At 41.8% G+C, this 16,439-nt stretch overlaps 1 protein-coding gene across 4 annotated transcripts in view; it reads left to right on the forward strand.

Annotated features, from left to right (window-relative positions):
- The window catches only part of bltp3b (bridge-like lipid transfer protein family member 3B), a 29,732-nt gene extending 18,622 nt beyond the window's left edge, over positions 1-11,110 (forward strand). For 2 of the 4 annotated variants that reach the window (XM_054624530.1, XM_054624527.1), the window contains 9 exons: positions 509-1,179; positions 3,063-3,211; positions 3,696-3,853; positions 4,189-4,339; positions 5,294-5,335; positions 8,260-8,519; positions 8,976-9,084; positions 9,240-9,397; positions 9,986-11,110. In XM_054624530.1, the coding sequence (XP_054480505.1) occupies positions 509-1,179; positions 3,063-3,211; positions 3,696-3,853; positions 4,189-4,339; positions 5,294-5,335; positions 8,260-8,519; positions 8,976-9,084; positions 9,240-9,397; positions 9,986-10,114 (1,827 nt within the window). In that variant the 3' untranslated portion in view covers positions 10,115-11,110. The remainder of the gene's footprint in view (positions 1-508; positions 1,180-3,062; positions 3,212-3,695; positions 3,854-4,188; positions 4,340-5,293; positions 5,336-8,259; positions 8,520-8,975; positions 9,085-9,239; positions 9,398-9,985) is intronic. The other 2 variants (XM_054624528.1, XM_054624529.1) reach the window with 2 other exon arrangements.
- Positions 11,111-16,439: the final 5,329 nt, after the last annotated feature.

Raw genomic sequence — 16,439 nt, forward strand, 5'->3', positions numbered from 1 at the left:
ATGATGAATCAATGTGCGAGGCTGTCATGTGGGATGTTTTGGTCGTTGCTCATCCGATTTTTGATCAAACATGTGGGCGTGTTGCATCACACCACAAGGGTGCAGAGATTCTGTGAAGAATGACAATTCTACTGCTGCCTCTGGTACTAAAATGACAGAAAAAGTTTAATACTTGAATAATGTTCAAGTTATTTATCAAATATGGAAACCATTTGCTGGTTCCACACTATAAATGTGTTGATTTATCACTTTATCTATTTTATGTGGTCGTAAATTAATAGCATGGCTAAAATGAACAGTTTAATCATGATTACAATTTCTGGGTATTTGCAGCAGTAGTAGCCTTTTCATTTCCAATCTTAATTCATCAAATAACCCATCGTGACTGTAATTCTTTAACATACGTTTTGATAACCGCTTTGGTCTCTGTGTGTGTGTGTGTGTGTGTGTGTGTGTGTGTGTGTGTGTGTGTGTGTGTGTGTGTGTGTGTGTGTTTGTGTTTGTGCAGGTGAGCCACCGGCAGTATGTGTTTCTGATGCAGCTCCAGCGCAGCATCAAAGCCCTGCAGCAGACACTACAGCAGGATCTGGAGCAGATGTGCTCCAAGAAAGACCGCAAGGATCCCTCTCAGTGTCCCGCAGACCACCAGCCCTTCACCGTCTGCCTGGGCCTCCTGCTGAAAAGCGCAGAGGTGTCCCTGCTCCTGAAGCCCATCCCCCGCTCTGAGGGCATCGGATCCCCTCTGGGGTCCGAGCTCTCCCCATCAGAGAGCCGAGGAACTCTGGAGCCGGGGAGCAATGCGGGAGAGGGGGCGGAGAAGGGGAGCGAAGGAGCCGGATCTGGGTCTGAGGGCGGAGCAGCCAAAGGGGCGTGCACTGTAGACCAGCTGCTATGTGGCGAGGGATCAGAGGGTGGAGCCACGCATGGTCCCGCCCCTCTTGTCCCCAACTACACTTCAACCACACGTCCTGACTCTAATCACAAAGCGTCAGTGGATGAGAGGACTTTGGCTAAGAACTCTGGGAGGCGGAGTTCAGATGAAGGGAACGAGATGGTCGTGGATGGAGGTGAAGACGTGGGAGCCGGACTGGACTCTAAAACCCAGACCAGTGACCCGCTGTCTGACTGGAGCGACAAAGACAAGACCGCAGCTGCTAAGATGTCTCAGTCAGTATCCAGGTATTCAGTTTGTCACACAAAAAGGTTGTTTATATCTATCACAGTGTCACTATCACTGAGAAACGACAGGACTGAACTCAATTAAATGAACTGTTTTGAGTAAAGTCAGTGCTGTTTAGAAGAATCTGCATATGTTACGTTTTACATTTACAACACTACCAAAATAGTTTTATCTGACCTTCCATAACTTTGTTTTTGATTTCAGTTATCTTTTGAGGCTGATTTAGTTTTTTATTTTAAATAATAAATCAATAAGTCACCTGACAAAAAATGTATCCAGTTAATTCATTTTAATGCAAAACATTTGCTGGATTCATCTTCACATCTTCACTGACACAATGATTTGCTGTTATTTTTTTAATTATTGTCAATTTAATCTATTTGGATTTTGGTTTGTCTGACAAAAAAACAAGCAACTCTATTATTTATTTAACTATCAATTATTTTGTTTTTTTCAACAATTCTTTCAGGGTTGTATTGTTAACTAGTTCTAAGAGCTCTAAGTAACATCTTGAGATGCAACAAATTGTTGCGGATTCATTTTATATTGATTGACTGTTTAAGCTTTTCCCTTTTTTGAAATGTTATAAACCAAACAGTCATTTTATTTAATAAACAGATGAATCGATAAGTTGCAGCCCTTAAAAGATCACACGTCCTTCGCTACAGTTCATAGATTTCGTAACTGAATCAAAATATTCTGAAAAATGAATATGTTTCTCTCTCTATTTTACTCTGTCTATTCCTGAACACAAGAGCTGTGTGTCGAACTCCCGTCTGAGTGTTTGTCAGTGTGAATGTGACTCCACACGCGTCTCTGACGTTATGAATGCCGGCTGTCCTCGAGCTGCCAGGTCCTCCTGTGTGTAATTTCTCATTTACTGTCTTCACATCCGGCTCTTCATCTTCCTGTCATCCCTTAACTCATTCACTTCCTTTTCTGCCTCTTGACCTTGGCTTTGACCGATGCGAGGTGTGTTTGTGTGTGTGTGTGTGTGTGTGTGTGTGTGTGTGTGTGTGTGTGTGTGTTTGTTTTCTCTCTACCAAGGAAAGGAAGTTTGTCTGTGGTTTCTGATCTCCTCAGCTCCTCAAACTCCAGCAGATCCACCTCCCTTTATTCCATGTCCAACATGTAAGGCACTGGATCTGTGACTAGCCGTGTTAGTGTGTGTGTGTGTGTGTGTGTGTGTGTGTGTGTGTGTGTGTGTGTGTGTGTGTGTGTGTGTGTGTGTGTGTGTGTGTGTGTGTGTGTGTGTGTGTGTGTGTGTGTGTGTGTGTGTGTGTGTGTGTGACTGTGGCTTTGTTGTTGTGATCCCTGAATGAGAACAAATCAGTGCAAACGTGAATCCCCGGTGGGCATGCGTGTTTGCATGTGTGCATGACACTCTGGTCCTGGTCTGTGCGTCTCGTGTTTGTTGTCTACCTGTTGACTCGCAGTGATGGTACTTTTCTTTTTTTTTAGCCTTGTGTTCTTTTGGGAGCCGCTATGATTTTATCCGTTGTGAGTTTTCTGTGGATCGTCTCTCGGGCTTGGTGGGATATCACTCCTGGTTCTTCTAACATGACCTTAAACAACACCACACAAAGGCCTGAAGACATATTTAATTCATGACTTGTCGAGTAAGCCCTGTCAGCTCTCTGAGAGCGCAGCAGCCTCTGCTCGGTGTCAGCAGAAGAACAAATCCCTTAAATCAGATATGACGAAATAAACGCTCTAGTCTGGATTTTTTTCACCTTTTTTCTGATCTTCTGGTTTAAATATAACAATCAATGTCTCTTGTCAATGAAAAATCAGTGGCATGCATCGACAGTGTTGCCAAAGCAGATTTCAAACTGTACAGAAAGAAATGATTCACACGCTCCGTGTCTCGTGTGTGTTGTAGTGGTCGATTGATGCGGGACCGCTCCCAGTCCAGCTTCGCTGTGTCCTACAAGAACATGAAGAAGAGCCCGTCCCTGCAGTCGCTGGACAACATCTCCATCGACAGCTACCTGATGGAGGACGGAGACAACTACAGTCTGCTGGAGAGAGGTGGAGCAAACATGAATGCATTCTTTACACACAAATGTACAGCAAACAGACTATTTTTTAACCAAAGACGGATGACTGCAAGTTGGGTTTGTAATTTACTGAGTCATGCACAAAAGTTAAAGTGTCCAGCCCACATGAACTTTTAATTTAAATAAATGTTAGATGGCCTTTCTTGCCAGTTTCATCTAAATCACATAGTGAACTCTGTGGAGAAGCCATTAAATGAGGTAGTTTAGGTAAAAGTTCTCTGACCTCCTTATAAAGGGTTTGAAATAAAAGAAAAAGAAGTTACTGCACATTTACTGGTAGGCAGCTGTATTGACCAGAAGGTGGCAGCATTGTGCTGATATGTCAGTAATGTACAGTTTTATAGGGAAAGCTTCTTTAGTCACATGATGTATTGATAACGCCTGACAATGCTTCAAAGTCAAATGTCTTTATTGTCCGTGTAAGTAATGTGTGTTTATTTCTATGTGCGGTTCAGATGACATGTCCATCTCAGGCTTCAAGGATGCCGTCAGCGAACAGAGTGCCACCGAGAGCGCCACCGAGGCTGTGATTGGTCAGGAGCAGGAGGGAGGCGTGTCCCCCGACACCGTCAGCGCTGCCTCCCAGAGCATCGACGACCCAACCAAAGACACAGTAAGATACCAAAACTTTACACGTCTAGAAAAAAAGTTTGGGAAATATATTTATAACTCCACATTGATATTGATGTTGTGGATCCATATCTCATCTCATACAATGTTATGCTTCTCTCTGTGATTATGAATAATTACTGTAAATATGGATTCATAATCTAGAGAAATTTGTTTCGCCCCAAAAGTATTCTGTGTACAACGCTCGAGTCAGACATTCACACTGAGTAAGAAAATGTGAAATGTAGACAGTAAAGAAAACATGCAAAGGAAAATCCAAGTTTGCGTTTAAAGAATATGATGGTGCTGATTGTTTTTTTCTTCGTTCCTCTCCCGCAGGTGTCGGTGCTGGTGTTGAAGGTGCAGTCGGTGTGTGTGGCCATGGAGGCGTTTGGCGGGAGCACGGCCGTGGCTCTGGAGGTGGGCCGGGTCACACCCAGCCAGCTGGGCAACGTCAGCCTCAGACAGTATCTCAGCAACCGCAGCCTGGGTAAGAAGAAGTCTGCATCAGAGATTCCCATACAGTGATTTTATTTTGTGGCTGGATCATGAACACCTCTGCACAGATGTGTCCAAAACTGATCCGTTCACAAGGGTTTCGCTGTGAGCTGGTTGATTACATGAAACAAATCCTCTGAAATAGACTTTAATGGAAGTAGGCTGCAGCCAAGATGACAGTGAAGGGACATTTGTCAAGATTTAAGCCCACAAGTGGGGCAGCTATCAAACAAGAAAAAACAACAGGGGGATGACTGCAGTGTGTGTGTGCGTGTGTGTGTGTGTGTGTGAAGATTTAGACTAAAGACGGTCACGTAACTGATGTTTTTCTTTTGTAGAATCTTTTTAGAATATCTTTTATGGTATTTATTTTCTTCTGGTACTTAAGAGTGAGAGGATAATCACAGGAGAATCACATTTGATAAAAGCCCTTGAGCCGACTTTTATTCACATTTGAACACGAGACAGACACACGGAGAGACCAGCAGCAGCAAAGATATTCCTGTTTGACCCTCAATTGCCAAATATTTTGTCAATTGATTGATTTTGAGTCCGTTTTCATGCAAAAAAAACAATTCACATTATAATAAATAACATATCTTTAGTTTTTGGCCTATTTGGTTGTACAAACTTAGACATTAGGAAACATATTTTGGCTGTTTTTACATTTTTTACTGTTTTCCAAAAACAGTAATTATTACAGTCGGATTATTTGAGGAAATAATCATCTGATTAATCAATTAGAAAAATAAATAATTCACCCTCACTTGAATCCATTTATGTCCTAGAATTTGTTAACTATTATTTCAAGTGCACACACACACACACACACACACACACACACACACACACACACACACACACACACACACACACACACACACACACATTTACACACCAATACAGCCCCACCTCCTTTTATTTACCCTGCCATAACTCCCCACAGGTATGGTGTGTTCACTACCAATACCTGCTCAAAGCAGCCAAGGTAACTGCTGTGTGTTAATTCACCATCTGTACCTTAGCATGCATGCTTGCCTCCGCGTGTCTGCTTCCACCTGTGTGTGTGTGTGTGTGTGTGTGTGTGTGTGTGTGTGTGTGTGTGTACGTGTGTGTGTGTGTGTGTACGTGTTTTTTTTTCTTCCAGTTTGTCTCCCGTCAGATCTCATTTCCAGACTCGGGACTTTTGCTCGACGGCATGCACTGCAGATGCAAAAATTGTGTTGCAATTCAAGTGATCGCACGAAGTGTGTGTTTGACTGCTCATTTTTTCAGATGCAGCCGGTGTTTATGTGACATTGAGATCTCTTTCCTCCAGTGTGTGTGTGTGTGTGTGTGTGTGTGTGTGTGTGTGTGTGTGTGTGTGTGTGTGTGTGTGTGTGTGTGTGTGTGTGTGTGTGTGTGTGTGTGTGTGTGTGTGTGTGTGTGTGTGTGTGTGTGTGTGTGTGTGTGTGTGTGTGTGGCACCAAAGAGAGGTTAAATTTGTGAGTAATCGAGTGAGTGGACCCATTATTTGCCACATTAGGCCTTAAGTGTGTGTGTGTGTGTGTGTGTGTGTGTGTGTGTGTGTGTGTGTGTGTGTGTGTGTGTGTGTGTGTGTGTGTGTGTGTGTGTGTGTGTGTGTGTGTGTGTGTGTGTGTGTGTCAGCCACATTCAAATGAACTGCAACCATTTGTGCAGACTGCCGTTAACCCACTGATCTTCCCATTCACTGCTCTGTCTAATTCGTCCTCTCTCCCTCCGCCTCCCCCTCCTCCCCTCCCCACCTCCCTCATCTCTCCACTGCAGCAGACTTTGCAGTTTCAGTCCAGTGATTCAGGCAATGAGAGAAACGCCAGCTCCCCCCCCCCCCCCCTCCCTACCTCTCTTCCTCTTCCTCCTCCTCCTATCTCACAAGAGCAATCCCCTCCTCCTTGTCTTCCTTTTTTTTTTTCTTTCTCTCTTCCTCCACTTTTCCTCCTCACTCTTCCCTCCAGCTCCTACTCCATCTTCCCACTAATCCTCTGTCATTTAACCTCCCCTCTCTTCACCTTTTCTTCCCTTCATCTCCCTCCCTCTCTAGGCCATCTTTTCTCTTCCCCCTGTCTCTTATCACAGTCACTCAGTCCCTGGCTGCTGGCTACCTCCCTCTATTTCTCCCTCTCCTCACCCCTCCCCCCCCCCCCCCCCTCTCTCTCTCTCTCTCTCTCTCTTTTTTCTCTCCATTGCCTCGACCCTATAGCCGCCCAGGATTGAGAGAGAATATGTCATTTTATCGGAGAAAAGCTGTCAGTTTTGTGTAGTGTTTGTGTGTGTGTGTGTGTGTGTGTGTGTGTGTGTGTGTGTGTGTGTGTGTGTGTGTGTGTGTGTGTGTGTGTGTGTGTGTGTGTGTGTGTGTGTGTGTGTGTGGTCCTGACATTGCTCAATGGTATTAATCCTCTCCTGGCTTCCCTTCAGAGTGCATATTAAAGGGACGTGACGCATAATGAGAAGATTTCTCTCTTTTAAGTGGCCATTTTCATGCCTTGCTGAGTGTTTTCGCCTGTTAAAAACTTGTGCCTGTAATTGTGTGCTTGCCGGCTCAATTTGTGCGTAAAGTTTGTGTGACAGGAGGGATTTTAATTACCCTCCCCCTCCTCGAGTTTAACGTCTCCGAAACCTCGACTTTTATCAATTTGTGTTTCTCTCTTTTCCCCTCTGTCCTCACTTTTTTTCCCCTCCTTTCTCCTCTTTTTTTTATTTTCATTAAGCAGGAATTGTCTCATCACACTTTGTGGTACTGTGAGTCAGATTCAGGTCATTCTTTATATACTAGAACACCATCAAGCCTTCCACAGTGTTCAGCATCTCAGAGTTTAGGCTTGTAGAGTGTCTTATTCATGAAAAGGCAGAAAAAAAGAATGATTCCCTTTGAATCCTCCATACTTAGGTGGGAGTTTCCTCCGAATCCTCTAATCCCTAGTCCTCTGAAATAATTAAACATCACTGCAGCGAGGAGCCTCGACTCTCCTTCAGCCCACCTTCTTTATTAATTCCTTTCTTTCAGCTCACTTTTCTTTTTCAGCGTTTCCAACTTTTCTCTCCCACTCCTACTTTCTGATATTCTGCTTCCTTCACCCTTCATCCCACCCGTGTTTAAACCTTGCCTTAACATGCACCCTTTTTTTTTTTTAAATGTAGCTAAGAAATTTACATATTGCATAAAATGATCATAATTATTATTAAATTATATAAAATATAACTTTAAAAGCAATCAGTGTGTCCTGACGACAACTTATAGAATTCACACAAACAAAGGAGATGGAATCAATTTGACCTCATTCAGGATCTTTTTGAAGTTTTGCCCAATAACATCTGAGACTTTTGCTCCTAATAAGTAACCTAGTTAAATCAAATTAAATCAATAAAGTGGTTATATGGGCGGGTTTGCAAATCCCTCCAAAACACATTTTATAAGATGCATTAACGTGCCCACCTTTAGGTCAAAAAGTATTTCAATGTTGAGAAAAAGAATGAAATGAAAAAGAGGGATTTTGATGCAAATGACTTTGATTTGAATGAGATTTAAAAAATGAATGTATTGTAATGTTAACATAGAGACAAGACCTAGACAAACGATGTTTATACGGATCATGTTCAATTTACAGTTGAAAAATGAAATTGTCAGTTTTAACTGTGACAATGTTTCTAAATCGTCTCAATCTAAATTTGGAATTTCTCTACTGTTGGTATCACAATAAACACAGGATGAGAATACTAACTTTAAGCGTATGTAACCGTATTAAACGAAGAACATAAAGTAATAGAGGCAATCCTTTTTCACATGGGGTGTATTTTAATGTGAGGTCTACGTGTGTTTCAGCTGAAGCGTCTCTGCATCCACAGAAGCTAAGCGTTGTGCTAACTGCAGCCTCTCGTCTCCTCCCTTCACAGCCGGCGGCGAGCTCAGCTCTGCCTCCGTCGGGGGCCTCCACAGTCCAGAGGTGCGCGCTCGCCTGGAGAGCGGGCCCTGCGCCGCCGCTCACTCCCCGCTGGCCGAGCGCAACGGCTTCCTGCAGCTGCGTCTCCACGGCTACCAGGCCAACTTCTTGATGTCCACGCTGCGTAACCTGGCCAACTTCCTGGAGGACGACTCTACGCCGCAGGTTCTGCCCATGGAGATCAGCGTCAGGGACACGCACGTCAACCTGAAGGTGAGAACCCCTGGTGTTCTCATGCCGCCGAGTTATTCCAGCTCCTTTTGATTCAGAGTTTAGAAGCTCTTTGTCATTGTTTCAGAACTACTGTACACCTGCATGATTTCTGCAGGATATTTGTCACAGTAATAGACCCCATAACTCACTGCCACACAGTGCAGCCGCTTCTATAACCAAGTTAAATATTTTGAACCGCGGACTAATTGGAATTTGGATTTGAACTGAATGTTTAATGACATAGAAAAGGCCTTTTTGCCGTCTCTCTTGGGTTCCTTCGCGGGTGAGTAGATTTGCTGTGGAACCGATAATTTCTCTCTCAGCGCCCTCCTCCTCCTCCTCCTCCTCCTCCTCCTCCTCCTCCTCCTCCTCCTCCTCCTCCTCCCCCTTCCAACACACTCACACACATGTCAAAACTTCTATTCTAACACTCAACATGTGCCGTCTCTGCTGCAGGACGACGGCCCCCGCGACAATTCCTCCGACTCCGAGTCCTCGCCCATCACGCTGCACGTGGACAGTCTGGTCATACACAGAGGAGACGACGGCTCCTTCTCTATAGGAGGTGAGAGAAAAAACAACACGCATTTTCATCCGCCAGATATTTCCACCTCCACTTCAGTTGCTGATTCACTTCCGTTATGTAACCCGTCCTATAAAAGTCCACGCTCTGTACATCCACACCGCCAAACCCGCCTCTGTTGTTTCTGCTCCTCACAGTGGACACAGCAGCAGAGACCAAACCCAGGGAGGAGGGTGCGGCGTCCGACGGCGCTCTGACTCCGGTCCCTGAAGTTGTCGGCGGCATCTGCGCCGTACAAAAGGCTACACAAACCCAAGCCCCGCCCACCAGCCCTCCTCCATCCACCAGGGAAAAGGTGAGACGCACGACGAAAGTCCACTGTGGAGCAAAATATGAGAAGAAAAGTTTACAGGCTGAAGATGCCGACTATAACAACCGGAGACGATCTTAAAGTCTTAAGATTTCAGCGAATCACATTTAGCCACAAACTTCATTTTTCTCCTGCAAACCCAAAAAAATGCTGAACAAGAAAGTGATCATTAAAAAAGCCCAATATAAAAAGATGAAGTGCCAAATTTTGGATTTGCCAAGCTATTCCAGTTCAATGCTTGGCTTGCTTTTTTGTTTACAGTGGGAGTGATATTTATTAATTTATGCAGAATAAAAGTATTATATTTTCAAACAGAATATTCATAGTGAACAGATACATAATGCTCATTTGATCTAAACAACAAAACAGCTTTTTGGGGTAATTTGCCTTCGACGTGAGTCATCCTGTGGCCTTTAGCTGTGGGTGGAGTTTGTCATGACACATCAGATGGTGAAAGCTTCAAGATGAGGCTGAAAGCTCCTTATTATGTTCAAAGATTTTCATCAAACATGATTTTATTTATTTTTTGCCAACAAAGAAAGCAAACACTGACTTCCCCGGTTTTGTATACAGATGCTGGTGGAGGAAAACGAATGTTTAAAAGTGGAGCTGTCCCGGACCAAGATGGCGCTGGCCGAGGCTCAGATGGAGAAGGACTCGCTGCTGCACCGCATGAAGACCCTCAGAGTCAACAGCAGCTAGTCAGTCAGCCATTCAGCCCCCGCTGGTCTGCAGTCATGAAGTCTGACTCGGCTGGGCAGCAAACAAAAATTGTAAACAAGCAGAAGCGGCTCCTTTACACTTTACGCTTATTTGTGGAGTGAGCCGCCATGTGACTTCAGACTTCAAAATATTTCCCCCATTAAGCAATGCAGAGTCTGTGTTTAGACTCAAAAATACTCGTTTTTACACGCTTGTCGTCTGTTTTATGCTCCCCACTTTGGACTTAAGAGGCTTGAAGAGGGTTGAAAAGGGACATTTAACGGGACGAGATGTGTGTGTTTGTGTTTGCGCGTGTGTGTGTGTGTGTGTGTGTGTGTGTGTGTGTGTGTGTGAGAGGGAAAGAAAGAAAGAGGATGAGCATCTACATCCATGGCCGTGCCTACAGAAAAAACCCCTCCCCACACTATTCCCGTTGTGCAAGTTAAAACAGAAAAGAATCACAGCTAACCTTAGACGAGCTTCATTCAAACTCTGAACGTATGAAGGAAAACTGAATGTCGCATCTTCAGAGGAATGTCAAAAAAAAAAAAAAAAAAAAAAAAAAGACTTATTTTGCACCGCACAGAAATGAAACTTGTAAATTAGTGCTTTCATATTCCGAGGGGACGAGACAAATCATGCTCTCACTCGTCCTCCGAGTGTGTACAGTGTATATTGTAGAAGAATGTGAACACATGACTATTTTCTTCTGACCTTCGGATGGTTATGCAGTGTTTCAGTTGTGTGTGTGTGTGTGTGTGTGTGTGTGTGTGTGTGTGTGTGTGTGTGTGTGTGTGTGTGTGTGTGTGTGTGTGTGTGTGTGTGTGTGTGTGTGTGTGTGTGTGTGTGTGTGTGTGTGTGTGTGTGTGTGTGTGTGTCTCAACCAGAACAAGCATTTCATTACGTAGAGGATAAATTTATATCTGTCAGTTCCACAGCTTTGTCAGCAAAATGCCCATAAAATAATCTGTCTGTATCCCCCCCCCCCCCCCCCCCCCGCCCACCTCTCTTATTTTTCTATGTGTAAATAGCTACTAAACATGTGCAGCACTTTTAAAACTAAGGCACTGTAAATATACAACAACCACAACAACTGTGAGACAACTAAAGTTGAGTGGAAGAGTGGAGAGAGAAATGTAGAACTTATGTGCTCCCTTCTTAAAAAAAAAAAAAAAAAAGAGGGATGGGAAAATGAACGCACATTGAAGCTGCCTGACTACATATATATACATATGTGTGTGTGTGTGTGTCTTTATGTACATTTCTAATCTGCCATGTGTCATTTTTTTTCTCATGGATGAGTGTTGACCATGTCTGCTGCTGTTCCCTGCTTCATGTCAGTGTGACGACTTCAGAGGGGAATCCCCTGAGTAAATGTTAAAAATGGACTTCCTAATGACAGCACATACTTTGGCCCAGCACAAAGACTATTAAAGAACATTTCCTCTAAACTTAACAATTAACAGTACATTCAGTACAGTCTCTAAATATGCAACTGTCATAACTTGTACTTTAGCTCGGTCCAGTTCATTTCAGTATCTTTCTTTAAAAAAAAAAAAAAAAAAAAAAAGTTGTTCTGGTTCCTGTAAAAAGTTGTGAAACACAACTAGTTCTCTGCACAAATGTGGTTTCAAGACTTGAAATGTCAGAGGTAGGATTGAAACACGATTGTATGTGAAGGGTTTTGTTTACGGCAGGAGGAAAATGTTCTGTTTAATCTCATGTTTTTCCTCCTTACATCACAGCCCTTCTACTCCTCCCCTCTGTGGGAGACTCCTCCCCCTGAAACACTGGAGGATAGAAAAAAACACAAAAAAGTAATAAGTTGTATTTTGTCTGTCAAAGCTGCTGAAATACTGATGAAAATAAAAAGGTATCCAGTTTAAAAAGTTCCATTATTGTTAGTTTGTTTTTGTTTCATTTACCTGATTTTTTTCCTCTTTATCGAGTATATTTTTGTTGGACATCTACAGCAATAAGTCCATTAAGCTACAATTTTGATAATCATTTATAATTTTCTTAATTTTTTAAGCCTCCACCTGACACTGATTAAAATGACATCACATGAGGCAATTTATCAGATTTAATTTGCTTTAATACATCCACAATTTTATGCAGCTCTCAGAGCATTAGGGCCTGGCATAATGAGAATTATTACATCACATTACAGTCATTTAGCAGACGCTTTTATCCAAAGCGACTTACAGGAATGAGAATAATGAGAAGAGTAACATTTTTATTTTTATTTGCATTTAGAAAATATAATGAAAAAGTCAAGAATACATTCAAAATGTCAGTATTTGTGCCAGGCTTGAGAAAAAACTCAATAATAGGAGGAGGAGGTTTTTTCTGAGAACGGAGACGAAATTATGAAAATAAAGTCTAAATGTTGAGAATAAAGTTGGAATTCTTTTTAAATAAAGTTGAAATATCATTTTAAGGGGGGAATAGAGGAAAGGTTGAGGAGAAAAAGTTGAATTTTTGATAATAAATCAAACTACCAGCTTTAGCGCAAATAATTAAATTTCAATTTTATTCTCTACATTTAGACTTTATTTTCAAATGCAAAATAGCAAAAAAAAGCTCTTCCACCTCTCATTTTCCCCTTTATGCCTGGCCCTAATACTCTCCTGCTTCAAAACCTGTAAACAGACTTTGCTGTGTGAAATCAGTGGAGTTCCCCTACAATATCATTTCAAGGTCACGGAGTACGCGTGACCACAAAACCTAATGAACACATCAGATCCTTGTAAACACTAAACAGGCACCCAGAAATGGTCCCATAAGAAAATCCCACATGACAAGACTTCGGGTTCACACATTTTATTACTCAAGCTGTTTCAGTTAAAGGCGTTACATCTGTAGACCTTCAAAACTTTACAGTACGGGTTTTTAGTCTTGCTTAAAGCTTTTATTCTGCATTCTGAATAAATGAAACACAATGCTGGAGTTTTGTTCTGTGATGAGCGGAGAAGAGAAACTCTTTAAATATAAGTGCAGTCTCTCAGAGTGCTCAAATGAGCCGCACTGAACCGCTGAAGGAGAGTGTTTGGACTTTGTGCACATAAATGGTCATGACATTTTACGGCAGGAGTAGTGCAGTGAGTCATAGAAGGGCATTAAGTGTTCGTGTGTGTGTGTGTGTGTGTGTGTGTGTGTGTGTGTGTGTGTGTGTGTGTGTGTGTGTGAGGGGAAAAGTTCTGCTCTGTCGCTATTTACATAAAAGCCTGTTTACATACTGAAGCTTAATGTTTCTGTGATGATGGCTATGTCACAGACCGTTTATTTAAGCAAAGCATATACACCTTCATTTATAAATATACAGTATATACGTAGTTTGTGTGTGTGTGTGTGTGTGTGTGTGTGTGTGTGTGTGTGTGTGTGTGTGTGTGTGTGTGTCCCAGCACCATGTACAGCTGGATTGTGGGGAATATGATGAAAGAGAGAGGCATCAGGTTGTGTGTTTCATTCTCTGGTTCCTGCTTTATTTCTCTGCCAGAGCCTCGCTGCATCTACAGGGGCCTGTAATACCGCTGTAATGAAAATTAATGAAGGCTGGATTCCATTTATTATTTATTATCTGATTCCCTCTTTTTAATTGGAGTTTTGACTGTTTGTTTCGACATTTCTGCCTAATAAAATATGATTATAATGAAATAAAATAAACTTAAATAATTCAATTGTAAATATTATAAATATATTATATAAAGTTTAAATTTGAGATACAAATTGAATGATTCTTTGACTTATTGCAATAATAATTGACAATTTAAAATAATAATTAATTGCAGCAGTATATCATTTAAATGCCACTGCATCTATCCTGTTTGGTTTCCTCAATGTAAAAGCCACGATCAGTCATCATCTAAAGTCATCTTGTGAAAATAAATTCAGCAGATTAATCAAAAATAAAAACAGTTGTTTCCTGTTGTCCAAAATCAGTAACACCTCATCTTTACAAGCTCAGACATGGGACCCATCAGCTGAAGGTGGAGCACTTGAAGGCAGCACTTCTTCTTTGAATTCCAATTAAGCAGCAGAGTGAAGCCATCAGGCGTGTCCCAGCATGCACCGGTGGCAGAGTGGGGGGTGTAGTGGAGAGGTGGTGGGGGGACAAATCCATCTCCTACCTTTATTCTCCATTCATACAAACACTGATCCCACATAACAGCCAGGCTATTATTAGGATCTCACCTGTTTCCAAATCCTGCAGCAGTGAACACACCTCCAGCCTAGAGGGCCACTGCGCATGTGCAAGTGTGTGATTGAATACATTGGAGGTCTGAGAATGGAAACAATAAGCACAGCTGGTGGGTTTGAGTGTGACTTTTTTTTTTTGTGAAGAGACTAACAAAGGCATTGCCTCCTGTTGGTGTTGTGGCATCACCAGCATCCACGCCCAGACTGTACTCTGTGTGTAAACCACAGGAAGACGGCTGCTGGCTTTCAAAATAAAAGTTAAAATGTGTGATGATGAATATTTAAAAAAAACAAAAAACATATATATTTTACCTTTGCCACATGCACACAAAAACATTAGAGTTAAATGTCTTAAATACATTCAATAAGTGTATGTTCAATGTGAGCAGAGAGTTGCAAAGATGACACGGCATGTCCGAGGCTATGCAGGTATTTACCGCAGGGGCCCAAGAGCCCCAGGGCCCTCAATAAATCCAGACTCACCCTGTGTTCAGTTGTTTGTTTTAATTTAAATTAAAGGGGAAAATAATTGCTCTTTTTGGGGGGAATATGCACCACTAAAACATAGTCTTGTAATAATAAGAGTGCCTTCAAGGGGGATCTCCCAAAATATAGGTTTTGTAAGATAAGATAAGATAAGATAATCCTTTATTAGTCCTGCAGCGGGGAATTTGCAGGATTACAGCAGCATAGGGTAAAGTGCACACAAGAGACATAGTAAAAGAAAGACAAGATAAAAATAAAAATGAAATAAAAAACAAGTATTATAAATAAGCAATAAAAACAGTAAAAAAATCCACAATAACTGAAATATTATATGTACAGACAGAAAAACTATTAAAGCTATAATTGCAATTATAGCATATAGAATATGCAAGCTTCCATATTCCTGAATTAGTTTGTAAATAATCAAATCAACACCCAGCAAATCTTGCACCGTGATTCCAACATATAAAAACTTCACATTGCATCAGATTATTATTTTTTTCTAGTGACCCCATATGTTCTTTGCATATAAAGTCACACATTGGTGCACTTTCCAGATTGAGGGCAGGCAACTGGTTCAATACTGCAGCAATGCTGATGGTTTGCACTGTGTATGGCTGTTCCAACCAATCCAATTAGGAAAAAAAAACCAAGGGCTACTTTCGAGTCCCAAAAGTAGTTCAAAAGGAGTGGAGTCCGACAATGCTCGTGTATGCAGTGACCACTTTATTTAAGGTTAACTAAACTCATTTAGGTTGGTCTGCCCATTCTGCTGACAGATTTTATTATTACCGTATTTTCCGCACTATAAGGCGCACTTAAAAGCCTTTAATTTTCTCAAAAAACGACAGTGCGCCTTATAATCCGGAGCGCTTTATATATGGATTAATTCTGGTTGTGTTTACTGACCGTGAAGCGGTTTTGTGTGGTACACGGCGCTCTGTCAACATGTTTTAGTAGACTTAGTAAACTACAAAGCCGCACCGCAGCAGCATCACGGCCACCGTAGTCAGGAGCGTCGCGGAGTAATACATACTGTGCTTCACCATCACATTACAGTGTGTGTGGATAAGGACCCAACATGGCTCCTCAAGAGACACGCTGACGACGCGGACTGAACACTCAAGGCTGTCAGTCACGCAGGAGAACATGGGAATAGAGCAGCTGCGAGAGAATTCAACATTAATGAATCAATGGTAGGAAGTGGAGGAAGTTTGACTGACTGACTGTTTTGTTTCGCTTAATGCGCCTTATAATCCAGTGCGCCCTATAGTGCGGAAAATACGGTAGTTACATTTTCTTAACTTTTCTACACATACTTATTAGTTATTTGCCTATTTGTTTGTTTGATTTGCATATTTTTTTTACCTGACTTGAGATAGCTATCTCTATATTATAAAATACAGCAAAATATTTTGGTCAAATAATATAATTATTTAAGTAAGTACCTTTTCAACCAGAAGAACAATTGAAAATAAAGTTTTAGCATTGACTAAGTAGATTCCTAACATTAGATAGATAACTTGCCTATGTGTAAAGGCAAGGCAGTTTAATTGAGTGTCAGCCATCAACAAACAAGATAAAAAATAAATAAATAGAACAATAAAAAAAGAAAAGAAACAAAAAGGGCAACAGTTTT

This window comes from Anoplopoma fimbria, chromosome 23, assembly GCF_027596085.1.
Source record: "Anoplopoma fimbria isolate UVic2021 breed Golden Eagle Sablefish chromosome 23, Afim_UVic_2022, whole genome shotgun sequence".
Taxonomy (NCBI): Eukaryota; Metazoa; Chordata; class Actinopteri; order Perciformes; family Anoplopomatidae; genus Anoplopoma; species Anoplopoma fimbria.